This window comes from Scyliorhinus torazame, chromosome X (genome assembly GCF_047496885.1).
Source record: "Scyliorhinus torazame isolate Kashiwa2021f chromosome X, sScyTor2.1, whole genome shotgun sequence".
Taxonomy (NCBI): Eukaryota; Metazoa; Chordata; class Chondrichthyes; order Carcharhiniformes; family Scyliorhinidae; genus Scyliorhinus; species Scyliorhinus torazame.
The window spans coordinates 10,533,687-10,549,386 of NC_092738.1; the positions used below are offsets into that span (position 1 = coordinate 10,533,687).

Here is a 15,700-nt window from a genome sequence, read left to right on the forward strand (position 1 = left end):
GCATTGCACCCCCCCCCGGCATCGCACCCCCCCCCCGGCATCGCACCCCCCACGGCATCACACCCCCCCCTGCATCGCACCCCCCACGGCATCACACCCCCCCCCCCCCGGCAGCGCACCCCCCCCCGGCATCGCACCCCCCCCAGCATCGCACCCCCCCCGGCATCGCACCCCCCCCCCGGCATCGCACCCCCCCCCCGGCATCGCACCCCCCCCCCGGCATCGCACCCCCCCCCGGCATCGCACTCCCCCCCGCCGGCATCGCACCCCCGCCGGCATCGCACCCCCCCCCGGCATCGCACCCCCCCCCGGCATCGCACCCCCCCCCGCCGGCATCGCACCCCCCCCGGCATCGCACCCCCCCCCCCGGCATCGCACCCCCCCCCGGCATCGCACCCCCCCCCGCCAGCATCGCACCCCCCCCGGCATCGCACCCCCCCCCGCCGGCATCGCACCCCCCCCGGCAGCGCACCCTCGCCGACATCGCACCCCCCCCGGCATCGCACCCCCCCCCGGCATCGCACCCCCCCCCGGCATCGCACCCCCCCCCGCCGGCATCGCACCCCCCCCGGCATCGCACCCCCCCCCGGCATCGCACCCCCCCCGGCATCGCACCCCCCCCGGCAGCGCACCCTCGCCGACATCGCACCCTCGCCGGCATCGCACCCCCCCCGCGGCAGCGCACCCCCCCCCGGCATCGCACCCCCCCCCGCCGGCATCGCACCCCCCCCCGCCGGCATCGCACCCCCCCGCGGCAGCGCACCCTCGCGGGCCGATGTTGTGGCACCATCAGGTGGTTACAATGGGAAGTCCCGGACAATCAGCGGGAAGATAGAACTCCGCAGGCAGCGGATAGCTCACCCGGGAAACACATGACTGAGGGACCGGAGAATCCCATCCAATATTGATTGTGCATTTTATATACATTACATAGAATCCCGACAGTGCGGAAGGAGGTCATTCGGCCCATCGAGTCTGCACCTGCCCTCTGAAAGAGCACCCTACCTAGACCCACTCCCCCGCCCCATACTCGCAACTACCGTGCCACCAATTTATTATGCTATATTTTCCCCTCTCCAATTGTCCCCACCCCTCCTACCCCAAAGGCATGTATGTGTAGGTATTGTCCCGTAGCTGGTGTAAAGTACCATTTCCAGCCAGGCCCAAGCAGCCATGTATCCTGTCTTATAGGAGAATGGGGATGAGAAAATATCAGCCATGATTGAATGGCGGAGCAGACTCGATGGGCCGAGTGGCCTAATTCTGCTCCCCCTATGTCTTATGAGTCCCAGTCGGGAATAGCTACAGGCTTTTCAATGTCCATTGCAATCAAGCCTCATTCTCTCTTCTCCCAGACATCCCGCCCACATGCGTCTTCCACCAGGATCCGCTGGATAGTGAGCAGAAGCAAACACAAGCTTCCAGCTCGTGTACACACATCGACACGTGATTCCTACCTTTCATGGTCTGGAGAGTCCGTCAATGTCTTCCATTTCATGAGCGACCTCTATGAGAAAGATCAGGCAATTAGATTTCAAAATCAAAGTGGGATCAGGATTCCCAAGCGGTTAGCAATGGAGTACAATAAGAACTGCCTTTGACCACCTGCGTAGTGAATGAATTGGCAATTCTGCATCAAGCAGGGTAGGCTTCTGATCAACAGCAGCCCCCGAGAATATAAAATATTCAAGTGCACCTAATACACCGATCGGTAGCTCCTGTCCTCGTTATCCAACTGTTCGCGTCTACCCATATTCTCCACCCCTGGCCTTAACCCGACCCTTAACCCCCTTAATTAAAATAGACCAATGACTTTTCTGAAGTCGTGTAGCGTGGGAGTTTGGGTGAACACATTTAGCCAATACCATCCTACGGTCTCATCAAGTCCACTGGAGATCATATGATCATAGAATCACAACACTGCAGAAGGAGGACATTAGGTTCATTGGTTCTGCACTGACCCTCTGAAAGAGCATCCTGCCGAGGCCCACTCCCCCACCCTACCCCGTAACCCCACCTAACCTGCACATCTTTGGACACCAAGGGGCAATTAATCATGGCCAATCCACCTAACCTGTACATCTTTGGACTGAGAGGAAACCGGAGCACCCGGAGGAAACCTACACAGACACGGGGGAGAACGTGCAAACTCCACACAGTCACCCAAGGCCGGAATCAAACCGGGGTCCCTGGCGCTGTGAGGCAGCAGTGCTAACCACTGTCCCGTCCCTGATCAGAACTATTACAGTGGTGGGACGAAACAGGAGTTAGTGAATTTCCAGTTCAATTTACTCCCCTAAGATTTGCCCTGCGTGGTGTTTAATCCCGTTTCGTGGTGGACTCTCTCGCTTGCTCAAATACTAATTTCTGTATTTCCCATTTTTATTCAACTATTGATGCTGGCCCCTCATTTTTTTTTGTTGATTACACCCACATGCTCACTTATTCACCTGCATTGGTCATTTATTGACCAGAGAATGCAAAATGCTGGTAGAGTTGGATGAGGTAGGAGATTAAAGCAAAGGCCTTCTTAACTCTTGTGTGGCTTGACTGCTACTGGGTAACTGGGGAAGCTGTAATGATCCCCTTGATCACACCATAGGTTTTGCCAGCTGCAGTTGGACATATCCCTGAAGATATCATCACATGAAGCCCATGTTCCTGCTACTGGCAGCCCAACATGTCCATCCCCACCTCCCTATATCAATTGGAGAGCTAACGGGCTCAGTGGGATGAGATTATCGGCCTTGATGGGTGTGGATATGGAGGCAGACAGGTGTATGAATTTGCATTAAATCCCCAGTTCCACCCCTCCACCTGAGCCATTTCTCCCCAGAGGTTGGTAACAGCACTACCCCGCCCGCATGTGACAGGTAGCAAACTGACTTCATTAAAGGCCCGTGAAGAATTTTCTAGCCAGCCTCTAGCTGGTTATTGGGAGATAGGTGTAGCTGCCTGGAGGCAGCCTCCAAGTAGCAGAAGGGGAGCTGGTGCTCCAGGCAGGCTTTGAGGCCTTCCCTGCCCACCAGCTTTCAGTGGCAGCCACAGGCCGTTCTGTATCGGGGCTCACTCCTCCTTACAAGGGCAGTCCAGCTGCTCAGGCTGTTTATATTTTGATTAAGTTACAGAGAGGACAACTCCATCTTGAGGGACAATGTTCTCTCTCTTACCTGAAAAGGCAGGCTGCTGTTTCCTCGGAGCTGGAAGGCCCTGCAGCTCCGATAGCCTGCTGTCCTTAATTGGACACTGAACCTGCCCTCTGACCACTAATTGGCCAATTCACGGAAGGTCATGACCTCCATTTGGCCCACAGGATCAATCCTTCCCCTTGTTACCAATTGAGTGATCCTTGACGCTTTGTCTCCAATATTGATGCAAAGCACAATGTTTTGGAGACCCCTTTGATTTTTCTCTAGAGATGCTGGAAGCAGTGCAAAGAGCTTAATCTTTAATTCCTTGAGGGTTGGCAACCCTACATGGGGTTAATACATCAAAGACAATGACTGGGCCTTCAATGCTCCCAAATTAAATCTCCACAGCAAATCAGCCCTTATCTTTTCACAGGAAATTCTTTAGCTCCTCATCAGCTCAACGTGCTTCCTGGCCACGTCTCTGCTCTGGCATGGGTCCCGCTGGATGAAGTGACATCGTCAAACGCGAGATTGGATTTGCTTTAAGGAGCGCAGTTATTTTTGACCAAGATGGTGAATGCTGTCTGCTCACCTCAGGGGCCAGGTGGTTTAATTCAGCCATGACAGGATACTGGGGGCAAATATCTGCCTTCAATGCGTTTTACGAGCTCTCAAGAGGCTCACTTGTCCAACGTTCATTGGCCTCCGCATGGGATCAACAAGGCGGTGGGGTTGGGGATGTGGTCAGAATTGGCCTACTTAGATCCAACTGGTCTGTACTCGTGCATTCATGCTGACCACAAATCTCCTCCCATCCCTAGCTCGCTCAGCATATCCTTCAGTTCCTTTCTCCCAGTTTAGTTAGCTTCTTAAATCTGTTATTCACCTCAACCACTCCATGTTTGACACCTGGCACATCTGCCCTGAACAAACATTATTTTCTTTCCCCTCCCAAGATCCAAAAAGCAAAGAAAGTTCAAGATCCACGCATAATGTTTATTGATCAGGATTTAGCCAATGCCATTCCCCCCCCCCCACCGCCCCCCCCCCCCCCCCCCCACCGCCCCCCCCCCCCCCCCCCCCCCACCGCCCCCCCCCCCCCCCCCCACCGCCCCCCCCCCCCCCCCCCCGCCTCAGTCAGCACGATGGCACTGAGCCAAGGTGGTTTGTGCTCAGCAATGGGTGTCGACACCATTCCACGTTAAGAGGAAAGGGGTCGCTCGCCAGTCAGTGCTGCGTGTTTCTCGCTGGCGGTGGGACTCTCTGTTCCCGCTCCTTGTCAATGGGATTTCCCATTGTGGCCACCCAACGCTGCTGGGAAACTCCTGGGCAGGGGGTTCACTGCCGGCGGGAACAGAGACTCCCGACGGCGGAGAATTCCAGCCATTGTTCTTCACCTCGGGGTGCCTGAACCTTGCAAAACATCTCTGCTTTATGTGTCAGATAGAAAAACGGGTAAATGCTAGACCAGTCAGTGATTAGTGAACACTTGTTTGCCCCGCTGGCACCAGGCGCAGGTACCAATCGCTGGGGAAATACTTTTCACGAGCTACCCAATGGTGCCCTCACCAAAGCAACCACACGGCAACCGAGACAAAGAGTAGGAGCTGATTTCATGCATAGGGACATTCCAAAGCTAGCTCTTTGCCCCCCCCACCGCAGGCACAATAAACGTGGGGTTCATTCCACTGGGTTGTCTCTGCTGTGTCAGTCAAACTGCTGGTGGCCGCTCCATTTGCCTGAGATATCAGGCACATACTATCCTACGCCAGGTAAGCAACCCCGAATGGGAATCCTGGCGGAGGCATTTTCCTTCCTCGAGCCCATGGTTGCTTGGCCAATTCCAGCCCTTTCGCATGCAGTCGCCGTGGAGAATTGTTAACGCAATGCAGACGACAGGGCCTGGCTGACACGTGATTGCACCCAACAGCGTTATCGGCAGTCTTCATAAAGAAAGACAGACAGCAGAAAATGGCTGTTTTAATTCAGCACAGATCTTTAAGCTATCCATGCACCATATGCGGCAAACATGTTGAAGCTGGAGACTGCGTCGACAAATTGCCAGTCATCTTCAAAGGAGACGGCAAGGGAATGTAATTGTTGTTTATCCAGTTGTGGCATTCCATCTATATGGCTAAGAGCAGAACAAGTCAGGAAGAATAACAACAACCAGGTCCATCAACATGGCCAAGGCCTCTGATTAACTCTCTCAGTCGCAAGTCAGGCCTGAGGCTGAGTGAATTGTTTACATTTGGCCTAGTGCTTTGATGTGCTGATTTGGATCTCTTGACACTCGCGTCAATCTTGATTCAAAGCTTGTTAATTATCTTGTTACTTTGTTCCCTTTTCGAGAGTTCAGCCACACCCTAACTGGGGCAGGGTGGGGGGAGACCGATGAGGTAATATAAAAAAAAACCACAGCAGTCCCAACCCAACTGGAATTCCAAATCTTGACAAGACAACATCTCGGACCAGGGCAAGTGTGGAGTGGCGATTGCAGTCAATTTGCCACACCCCCTTTTTACAGCACCTGCTGTCGTAAACCAATTCTCATGGAATCATATCATAGAATCCCTATAGTGCAGAAGTAAGCCATTCGGTCCATCAAGTCTGCACCAACCGTCCAAACCAGCACGCTGCCTAGGCCCAAACCCTGCTCGAGCCCCATAACACCACCAAACCTTTGGACACAAAGGAGCAATTTATCATGGCCAATCCACCTAACCTGCACATCTTTGGACACTAAGGGGCAATTTAGCATGGCCAATCCACCTAACCTGCACATCTTTGGACACTAAGGGGCAATTTAGCATGGCCAATCCACCTAACCTGCACATCTTTGGACACTAAGGGACAATTTAGCATGGCCAATCCACCTAACCTGCACATCTTTGGACACTAAGGGCAATTTATCATGGCCAATCCACCTAACCTGTACATCTTTGGACACTAAGGGACAATTTAGCAGGGCCAATCCACCTAACCTGCACATCTTTGGACACTAAGGGACAATTTAACATGGCCAATCCACCTAACCTGCACATCTTTGGACACTAAGGGACAATTTAGCATGGCCAATCCACCTAATCTGCACATCTTTGGACACTAAGGGACAATTTAGCATGGCCAATCCACCTAACCTGCACATCTTTGGACACTATGGGGCAATTTATCATGGCCAATCCACCTAACCTGTACATCTTTGGACACGAAGGGACAATTTATCATGGCCAATCCACCTAACCTGCACATCTTTGGACACTAAGGGGCAATTTATCATGGCCAATCCACCTAACCTGCACATCTTTGGGCACTGAGGGACAACTTAGCATGGCCAATCCACCTAACCTGCACATCTTTGGAGACTAAGGGACAATTTATCACGGCCAATCCACCTAATCCGCACATCTTTGGACACTAAGGGCAATTTAGCATGGCCAACCCACCTAACCTGCACATCTTTGAACTGTGGAGGAAACCCACGCACACACAGGGAGAACGTACAAACTCCACACACACAGTTACCCGAGGCCGAATCGAACCCGGGACCCTGGAGCTGTGAAGCAACAGTGCTAACCACTGTCCCACCATGTACTTTCCGGAATTTTTTTTAGCAACTTGCATTTATATAGCACCCGCAACATCGCTGAATACCCCAAAGCACATCACAGGCACAACTGACACTGAACCACTTTAGGAGATATTTTAGGGGCAGGTGATCAAACGCCTGGTCAAACAGACAAATTTCAAGGAGCCATCATGAAGGAGGAGTGTTGGAGGAGCCGAGGAGGTTTAGGGAGGGAATTCCAGAGCTTGGTGCACAAACCACCAATGGCGGAGTGATTTAAAAATCGGGGAAGGCTCGAGAGGCCAGAATTAGAGGAGCTCAAAGATCTCGGAGGGTTGTGGGAGTGCAGGAGGTTAGAGCATTAGGGAGGGGCAAGGGTATGGAGAAATTCAAACAGGCTGCGCGGGAGGGGTTAGAATTTTAAAATTGAGATGTTGCCAATGTAGATCAGAGAGCACAAAGTGACAGGGTCGTGGGAGTTTCAGTAAAAGCAGACAACTAGCTCCATGTATTTACAGCATTTGAGCAACTGGATCTACAGTGCCACCCAGTACAGCACTGTAAGAGGGAATATAATTCCACGAGGGTTGCTCCCAGGCAGCAAACACGTGAGCGACACAATAACAATCTTTATTATTGTCACAAGTAGGCTTACATTAGCACTGCAATGAAATTACTGTGAAAATCCCCTAGTCGCCACACTCCGGCGCCTGTTCGGGTCACAGAGGGAGAATTCAGAATGTCCAATTCACCTAACAGCACGTCTTTGGACTGTGGGAGGAAACCGGAGCATCCGGAGGAAACCACGAACACACGGGGAGAACGTGCAGACCCCGCACAGACAGTGACCCAAGCCAGGAATCGAACCTGGGACCTGGAGCTGTGAAGCAACAGTGCTAACCACTGTGCTACCGTGCCGGAAAGGCTGCTAACATGAGCACCGTGCTAATGGGTGCAATCAGTTAATGCAAGCTGCAAATTGTGGCCTGGCTATGTAATTTTTAAAAATCCAGTGGCCCCCATCCGATAAAGGATGGCGGAATATTTGTGTGTGAAGATTGCCAACAGATTTCAACAGTTCCACTGCAGTCCATCGCCCTGTTGAAAGTCATGGCTGATTGGTTGGGAATGAGGGGGGGTGGGGGGGGGGGGGGTATGATTTATAACGTCATAAACATTGATGCTCCTGGTTTACATTAGATTTTATTTTAACTGGCAGCAGATTGAAATCGGCACTTAAAAGGACTTTGCACTCTTTTGAAAAACCAACTGAAAGACAACGCAATTTCCTCAAGCCTAGTTTTCCAAACACAAAACCTCTCTCCACAACCTCGCCCCCGCCTCCCACTCCAGCCACACGCTAACTTCACCAAATGCATCCCCTTTCTGATCTTTATCATGGTTAGATCTGTCTGCACACTCTTACTCCCCATGCACCGCTCAATAAGTTTCCATTGGTTGCACGCTTGCAGCCCAGTCACGCTGACTGTCTATTCTGTAGGGAGCTGGAGTTTTTTTTAAGGCCGATTTTGAAGCGAGACTGATTCATATCGCTGTATATATATGTGGCCTGAGTGTCGCCGCTGGCCTGTTGCAATGGGAGTTGGTGTGTGGGCTTGGGAAATGGGAGCAGTCTTGCTCGGAGAGTGCCCCCAGTGGCCATGCTGGTAAGTGCCCCTTTGAGTGGTGTAATGAAGAACTGGACTGAGGCCAGATCAGCTCGGGCAGCATTTTGCTGGGGTCAAATGGGGGCCCCGGCCCCACACTCTTGTCGGGAGCGGTTTCACCCGGATTGGCTGATTCGTGATCCAAGGACATGCCCGCTGTCCGATTAAGGGTAGCGCGTGGGCTCTTGAAGCTGGAGGGGCCAAACGGAGGTCCTCCAGTGTGGAAGGGGCTGCAGGCTGCCATTGCAAGTGAAGGGAGATAGAGGGCGCTTCCATCTGGAGTGGTTCCATCCGCAACGTTTTAAAACCTGTCGAATTTGAAAATGGCCACTCGGCAAGTTCGGCGGGGAAGTCACAGACACCCTCCCTCAGTCTGCCACTGGGAGGCAGCATTCAGGCAGCTGGCCTGCTACGATGTCTAAAGGCTGGCTTGCCCTTTACCCAACGCTTGTAGGTGGGTTGTCCCTCAGCCCTCGACCCCAGCTCGGGGAAGAAGGCCCGGAGGGGTGGGGGGAGGTGCTAAACGGGCACACAAACTGGCTGGCGTGAAGGTGTCAACGAACAAGCGTGGCAGTTAGAGATGGCAGCGAGACAGAAAAAGAAAATAACACTCTTCTGCAAAATTGTTGGTAACTCTGACTCAGTCATGGGTCACGAGCTGGCTTCTGCAGGGACACTTCTCTATTCCTCACTACATGGTGCTCAGTCTTTTATGGAGATGGGTAAACATTCAGCTGCATCGGCTCCTTGTGCTGGTGAATTTTTTTGATCCATTTACGGGATGTGGGCGTCGCTGGGTAGACCAGCATTTATTGCCCATCCCTAATTGCCCCTTGAGAAGGTGAAGGTGAGCTGCCTTCTTGAACCGCTGCAGTCCCTGTGGTGTAGGTACACCCACAGTGCTGTTAGGGAGAGAGTTCCAGGATGTTGCCCCAGTGACAGTGAAGGAACAGCCGATATATTTCCAAGTCAGGGTGGTGAGTGACTCGGAGGGGGACCTCCAGGTGGTGGGGGTCCCAGGTATCTGCTGCTCTTGTCCTTGTCGGTGGGAGAGGTTGTGGGTTTGTAAGGTGTTGCCTAAGGAACCTTGGTGAGTTGCTGCAGTGCATCTTGTAGATGGTACACACGGCTGCCCCTGTGCGTCGATGGTGGAGGGAGGGAATGTTTGTGGAAGGGGAGCAATCAAGCGGGGCTGCTTTGTCCTGGATGATGTTGAGCTTCTTGAGTGTTGTTGGAGCTGCGCTCATCCAGGCAAGTGGAGAGTATTCCATCACACTCCTGACTTGTTCCTTGTAGATGGTGGACAGGCTTTGGGGGGTCAGGAGGTGAGTTACTCTCCGCAGGATTCCCAGCCTTTGACCTGCTCTGGTAGCCACAGTATTTATATGGCTGGGTCCAGTTCAGTTTCTGATCAATGGTAACCCCCAGGATGTCGATTGTGGGGGATTCAGCGATGGGAATGCCATTGAATGTCAAGGGGCAATGGTTAGATTCTCTCTTGTAGGAGATGGTCATTGTCTGGCGCTTGTGTCATGTGCTCAGAAGCGGTGGACCATGCACACTTTGAATGGCCCATGAGACGGGGAGAAGACAAAGCCACTGGGTTCACTATCGTATTTCCAGAAACATTAAGTGGAGAGGCAGGCCGCTCGCACTCAGAATCCTGCTCCCTTTGATTATTCGAGATGTTGCTTCCATGTCACACTATGATATAGACATGGAGGTCAGCCCAATTCCTACGTGAACGTGTGTGCTTATCCATCCAAAACCCTTCCCAGTTTGGGCACTTTCCTTCCCAGGTACGAACCAGCATCGATAAATGCAAAACAAGTCTGTCTCTCCTCTGCCCCCAAAAAGATGCCTGACTCCCAACCCACAAAAGGGATCTTCCAGCTGTGCCAATGTGGCATTGCCCATTTTATGTGTCAGCCATTTTCTCAGCCTCTTTGCTTGGGATTGTGCTGCCCGTCTAAACTAAAATCTTCCACACTTCCTGGGTCCGTATCCCTCTATTCCCATCCTATTCGTGTATTTGTCAAGATGCCCCTTAAATGTCCCTATCGCCCCTGCTTCCACCACCTCCTCCGGTAGCGAGTTCCAGGCACCCACTACCCTCTGCGTAAAAAACTTGCCTCGTACAGCTACTCTAAACCTTGCCCCTCTCACCTTAAACCTATGCCCCCTAGTACATAGAACATAGAACATAGGACATTACAGCGCAGTACAGGCCCATAATTTTGTATACCTCTATCAGGTCGCCCCTCAACCTCCGTCGTTCCAGTGAGAACAAACCGAGTTTATTCAACCGCTCCTCATAGCTAATGCCCTCCATACCAGGCAACATTCTGGTAAATCTCTTCTGCACCCTCTCTAAAGCCTCCACATCCTTCTGGTAGTGTGGCGACCAGAATTGAACACGATACTCCAAGTGTGGCCTAACTAAGGTTCTATACAGCTGCAACATGACTTGCCAATTCTTATACTCAATGCCCCGGCCAATGAAGGCAAGCATGCCGTATGCCTTCTTGACTACCTTCTCCACCTGTGTTGCCCCTTTCAATGACCTGTGGACCTGTACTCCTAGATCTCTTTGACTTTCAATACTCTTGAGGGTTCTACCATTCGCTGTATATTCCCGACCTGCATTAGACCTTCCAAAATGCATTACCTCACATCTGTCCGGATTAAGCTCCATCTGCCATCTCTCCACCCAAGTCTCCAACCGACCTATATCCTGCTGTATCCTCTGACAGTCCTTTTTTTTTCTATAAATTTAGAGTACCCAATTCATTTTTTCCAATTAAGGGGCTATTTAGCGTGGCCAATCCACCTACCCTGCACATCTTTGGGTTGTGGGGGTGGGACCCACGCAGACACGGGGAGAATGTGCAAACTCCACACAGACAGTGACCCAGAGCCGGGATCGAACCTGGGACCTCGGCGCCGTGAGGCAGCAGTGCTAACCACTGTGCCACCGTGCTGCCCTCTCTGACGGTTGTTTTCACTATCCACAACTCCACCAATCTTTGTGTTGTCCACAAACGTATTAATCAGACCAGCGTCATTTTCCTCCAAATCATTTATATAGAGTACAAACAAAGGTCCCAGCACTGATCCCTGTGGAAGGCCACTGGTCACTACCTTCCATTCAGAAAAGCACCTTCTGTCTTCTATGGCCGAGCCAGTTCTGTATCCACCTTGCCAGCTCACCCCTGATCCCGCGTGACTTCACCTTCTGTCTCCCATGAGGGACCTTGTCAAAGGCCTTACTGAAGTCCATGTAGACAACATCCACTGCCCTACCTGCATCAATCATCTTCATCACTTTCTCAAAAAATCTTGATCAAGTTAGTGAGACACGACCTCCCCTTCACAAAACCGTGTTTCCAAATGTGAGTAAATCCTGTCCCTAAGATCGCCTTCCAATAATTTCCCTACCACTGACATAGAGCTCACCAGCCTATAATTTCCTGGATTATCCCTTCTACCTTTTTATTTATTTATTTATTTATTTTAAATTTTAAGAGTGCCTAATTCATTTGTTTGCAATTAAGGGGCAATTTAGCATGGCCAATCCATCTTGAGTGGCCACTCAAGCTCTCTGTCTCTGTTGCTGAGTGCCGTTTCCAGTGCTGGCTGTTGCTGACTTGCCTGCAAGAAGGAGAGACGAGGGAGAGATGAGGGAGAGACGAAGGAGGGAGGAAGGAGAGAAGAAACACAAGAACAACAGAAGGTGGCTGCAAAACAAGGTGGGAGTAAAGCCCCTTTGTATTGTTTGTTTGCTGGGCCCCTCCCAGGCTGAGGGCCTGGCCCTGTCCAGCTGGGCCCCTCCCGGGCTGAGGGCTCGGCCCTGTCCAGCTGGGCCCCTCCCGGGCTGAGCCCCTGCCCAGCTGGGCCCCTCCCGGGCTGAGGGCTCGGCCCTGTCCAGCTGGGCCCCTCCCGGGCTGAGGGCCCGGCCCTGCCCAGTTCTCCCAACTGTCAGGCCTTCCTCATTCCATTTGGTGAGCTTGTTCCGGGACAGGGACATTGAGTCGTTGCTGGGCCCCATCCTGGGCTGAAGATCCCCAATCCTCCCACCCTCCAGCTTCACCCGGAGTCTCAGGAGTTCCATCTACGGTGCCCCACCCTCCTGTGTTGCTGACCTCCTCCAACAGTGCTCCTTGTTCTCTCTTCTCTTCCCTGCTTTGCTCCCCTGTATACCTTCCAGGGGAGAGAGTACGTCCTTCCACCTCGCTCTTCCCCTAACACCCCCTCTCCACTATCTATTTCGTCAATTAAATTCCAACGCGACAAAGGCCACATTGGGGTGGGCTTGGCACTTGCCCTGTGGCCCCTCCACCTACGCCTGTGGTGGGGTCAACCAGAGCCTCCTATGCGGGGGTGGTAGCGTCCTCGGCCTCTACTGCTCCCGCAGCCCTGCCACCTTTCCGGTTGCTGACCCGAAAGCTGGGCGTAAAGTGCTACGCTCACCCCACCGTCACCAGGTCCTCGGCCCCTCGGCCTTTGCGGCCGCCTCGCGAATGTACGGGAAAGTCGTGTTCTTTCTGAGGGCCGGGAGGGCGGTTCACCTCGTCCTTGAAAAGGGGCTCGCGGTGGGCGGACCCTCTTGAGGCCACTGCCGAGCGGGTCATATTGTCCAATGTCCCACCCTACCTCCCTACCGAGCTCCTCATCCCCCACCTCCAACTACTGGGGGAGGTTCGTTCTGAGGTAGGGCCGCTCCCTCTCGGCCTGAAGGACGCCCCCCTCAGGCACACCTACTCCTTCCGGCGCCAGGCTTTCACCCGCTTGGCCTGGGAGGATGTATTAGGGGGGGATTAGAGTTCTCCCATCTAGGGGAGACCTTCCGCATCTTCTGGTCTGCAGATGGCGTGCGGTGCCACGCCTGCAAGAAGGTGGGGCACGTGCGGAAGAACTGCCCCGCTTCCAAAGCTACCACTGACACCAAGGTGGCTGCGAGTGGCACCGCCGGCCCCTCCCCCTCCATTGGCATTACCACGGTCAAACCGCGGTCGCCGAAACCAAGCGCAGCTAGCCCTCGACCGGTGGTCGGACGTAGCGCTGCTTATCCGGTCTTCCCGCGCCTACGTTAAAGAGGCGAGAGACGCGGACGCTTCTGAACAGCGCTGGCAGAAATCTTTCCTCGCCGGACTCCTGAGGGAGCAGGGCCTGCGCTCCTCTGCTCCTTCCGAGCACTGAAAAGGTGAAGGTAGCACTTTACTACTGACATGGAGGTGACCATAGCCAGCCTCAACATTAACGGCAGCAGGGACGCGCTCCGCAGGTTCCAGAACTTCTCGGTCCCTCCGGGACGGGACGTATGCGGCGTGCGACCTGCGAGAAACCCACAACGCTCCGGGAGACAAAGTCACATGGCGCCTGGAGTGGCCGGGGGGGGGGGGGGGGGGGGGGGGGGGGGGGGGGGGGGGGTGTCTACATGAGTCACCTAACCTCACGTTTAGGCGGGGTGGCTATCTTGTTGGCCCCACATTTTCAGCGGAGATCTTGGGGGTCAAGGAGCCAGTGCCAGGCCGGTTGCTGCACCTGACGGTCCGCGAGGGGACGAGGTACGTCACTTTGTGAATGTCCACGCTCCCCAGGCTGGCCAGCAGCAGACGGCTTTCTTCAAACAAGTGGCCACTCATCTTGGCACCATCGCCGCGGCGAATGCATCGTCCTGGAGGGGTGGTTTAATTGCACCCTCGGGACAAAGGACCGCCTTGGTACCCAGTGCAGCTCTTGTGCGATGGCAAAGTTAAGGAACCTGGTCGGGTTCTTTGACTTGGTGGACGTCTGGCGGACTCTCCATCCTGACTCCAGCGTCCTCACCTTTGTGAGGCCTGGGGTTGGAGCGTCCAGAATCGACGGCCTCTACATTGCAAGGGCGTACCCGCCCCGTGTCCCGACGGCCTCTGTGCTCGGACCACCGTCTCGTGTGGGCGGGGCTCGCCCTATCTCGTGCTAAGTCGCGGTCCGCGTACTGGCATTTTAACAACCTGCTGCTGGAGGACAAGCAGTTCCTGGGCTCGTTTCGTCACTTCTGGCCCGGCTGGAGAAGGAAGCGGGGAGGCTCCCCCTCCTTGAGGCTATGGGTGGGACGTGGGCAAGACCCACGTGCGTACCTTCTGTCAGGAGTACGTGAGGGGGTCGACAAAGAGACGGAAATGCAGGGTCAAGGAGTTGGAAAACGAGGTGCTCGACCTGGAGTCAGGTCTCGGTCAGCCCGATGAAGACCCGGCCCTGCGGCTGGTGTACGGAGGGAAGAAGGACGCGCTGCGGGACCTGCAACTTGTCGGGTCCTAGGGTGCGTATGTGAGGTCGCGGATCCAGATCCTTACGGACATGGACCGCGGCTCCCCCTTCTTCTACTCGCTGGAATAAAGGCTCGGGGTCCGTCAGCAGCTCCTCACGCTGCTGGCCAACGACGGGGCCATCGTCTCGGATCTCGAGGAGGTTCAGGCCCAAATTCGAAGCTTCTGCAGCGCTCTCTCCTCTCCAGATCCGTCCAGCGAGGATGCTTGCAGAGTTTTGTGGGAGGAGCTGCCGCAGGTCGGCCCGGAGGGCGCCACTAGGCTTGATAACCCAAGGCTGGTTTAGCACACTGGGCTAAATAGCTGGCGTTTAAAGCAGATCCTGACTTATCCGTCTTAATGTTTTTAAGGCGCCCAACACCATCTCCGTTTTGATACCTATATGACCCAGAATATCTACACCCCCTTCCCCAGACTTCTCATCCACCAATTTCTTCTCTTTGGTGAATACTGATGCAAAGTATTCATTTAGTACCTCGCCCATTTCCTCTGGCTCCACACATAGATTCCCTCCTCTGTCCTTGAGTTGGCCAACCCTTTCCCTACCCTCTTGCTCTTTATATATGTACAAAAATGCCTTGGGATTCTCCTTAATCCTGTTTGCCAAGGACGTTTCATTACCCTTTTTAACCCTCTGAACTCCTTGCTTAAGTTCCTTCCTACTTTTGTTCTATTCTTCAAGGGCTTTGTCTGTTCTCAGCATTCTAGACCTTACGGATGCTTCCTTTTTCTTTGTGACCAGAGACAAAAAAGGGTGAATCTGTATGATGTCCTGCTCATGTAGTTCGGCTGTGCATCATCCCCCATGCACATGTGTACAGCGCATCCTCCATGCACACATGTACAGTGCATCCTCCCATGCACACGTGTACAGCGCATCCTCCATGCACACGTGTACAGCGCATCCTCCATGCACACATGTACAGTGTATCCCCCCATGCACACGTGTAGAGCGCATCCCCATGCACACGTGTAGAGCACATCCCCATGCACACGTGTACAGCGCATCCCCCCATGCACACG

At 53.8% G+C, this 15,700-nt stretch overlaps 1 protein-coding gene across 1 annotated transcript in view; it reads right to left on the bottom strand.

Annotated features, from left to right (window-relative positions):
- The window catches only part of tamalin (trafficking regulator and scaffold protein tamalin), a 54,567-nt gene that overhangs the window by 26,853 nt on the left and 12,014 nt on the right, over positions 1-15,700 (bottom strand). Inside the window, exon 2 of the mRNA XM_072493705.1 lies at positions 1,458-1,507. Coding sequence (XP_072349806.1) covers positions 1,458-1,507 — 50 coding nt within the window. The remainder of the gene's footprint in view (positions 1-1,457; positions 1,508-15,700) is intronic.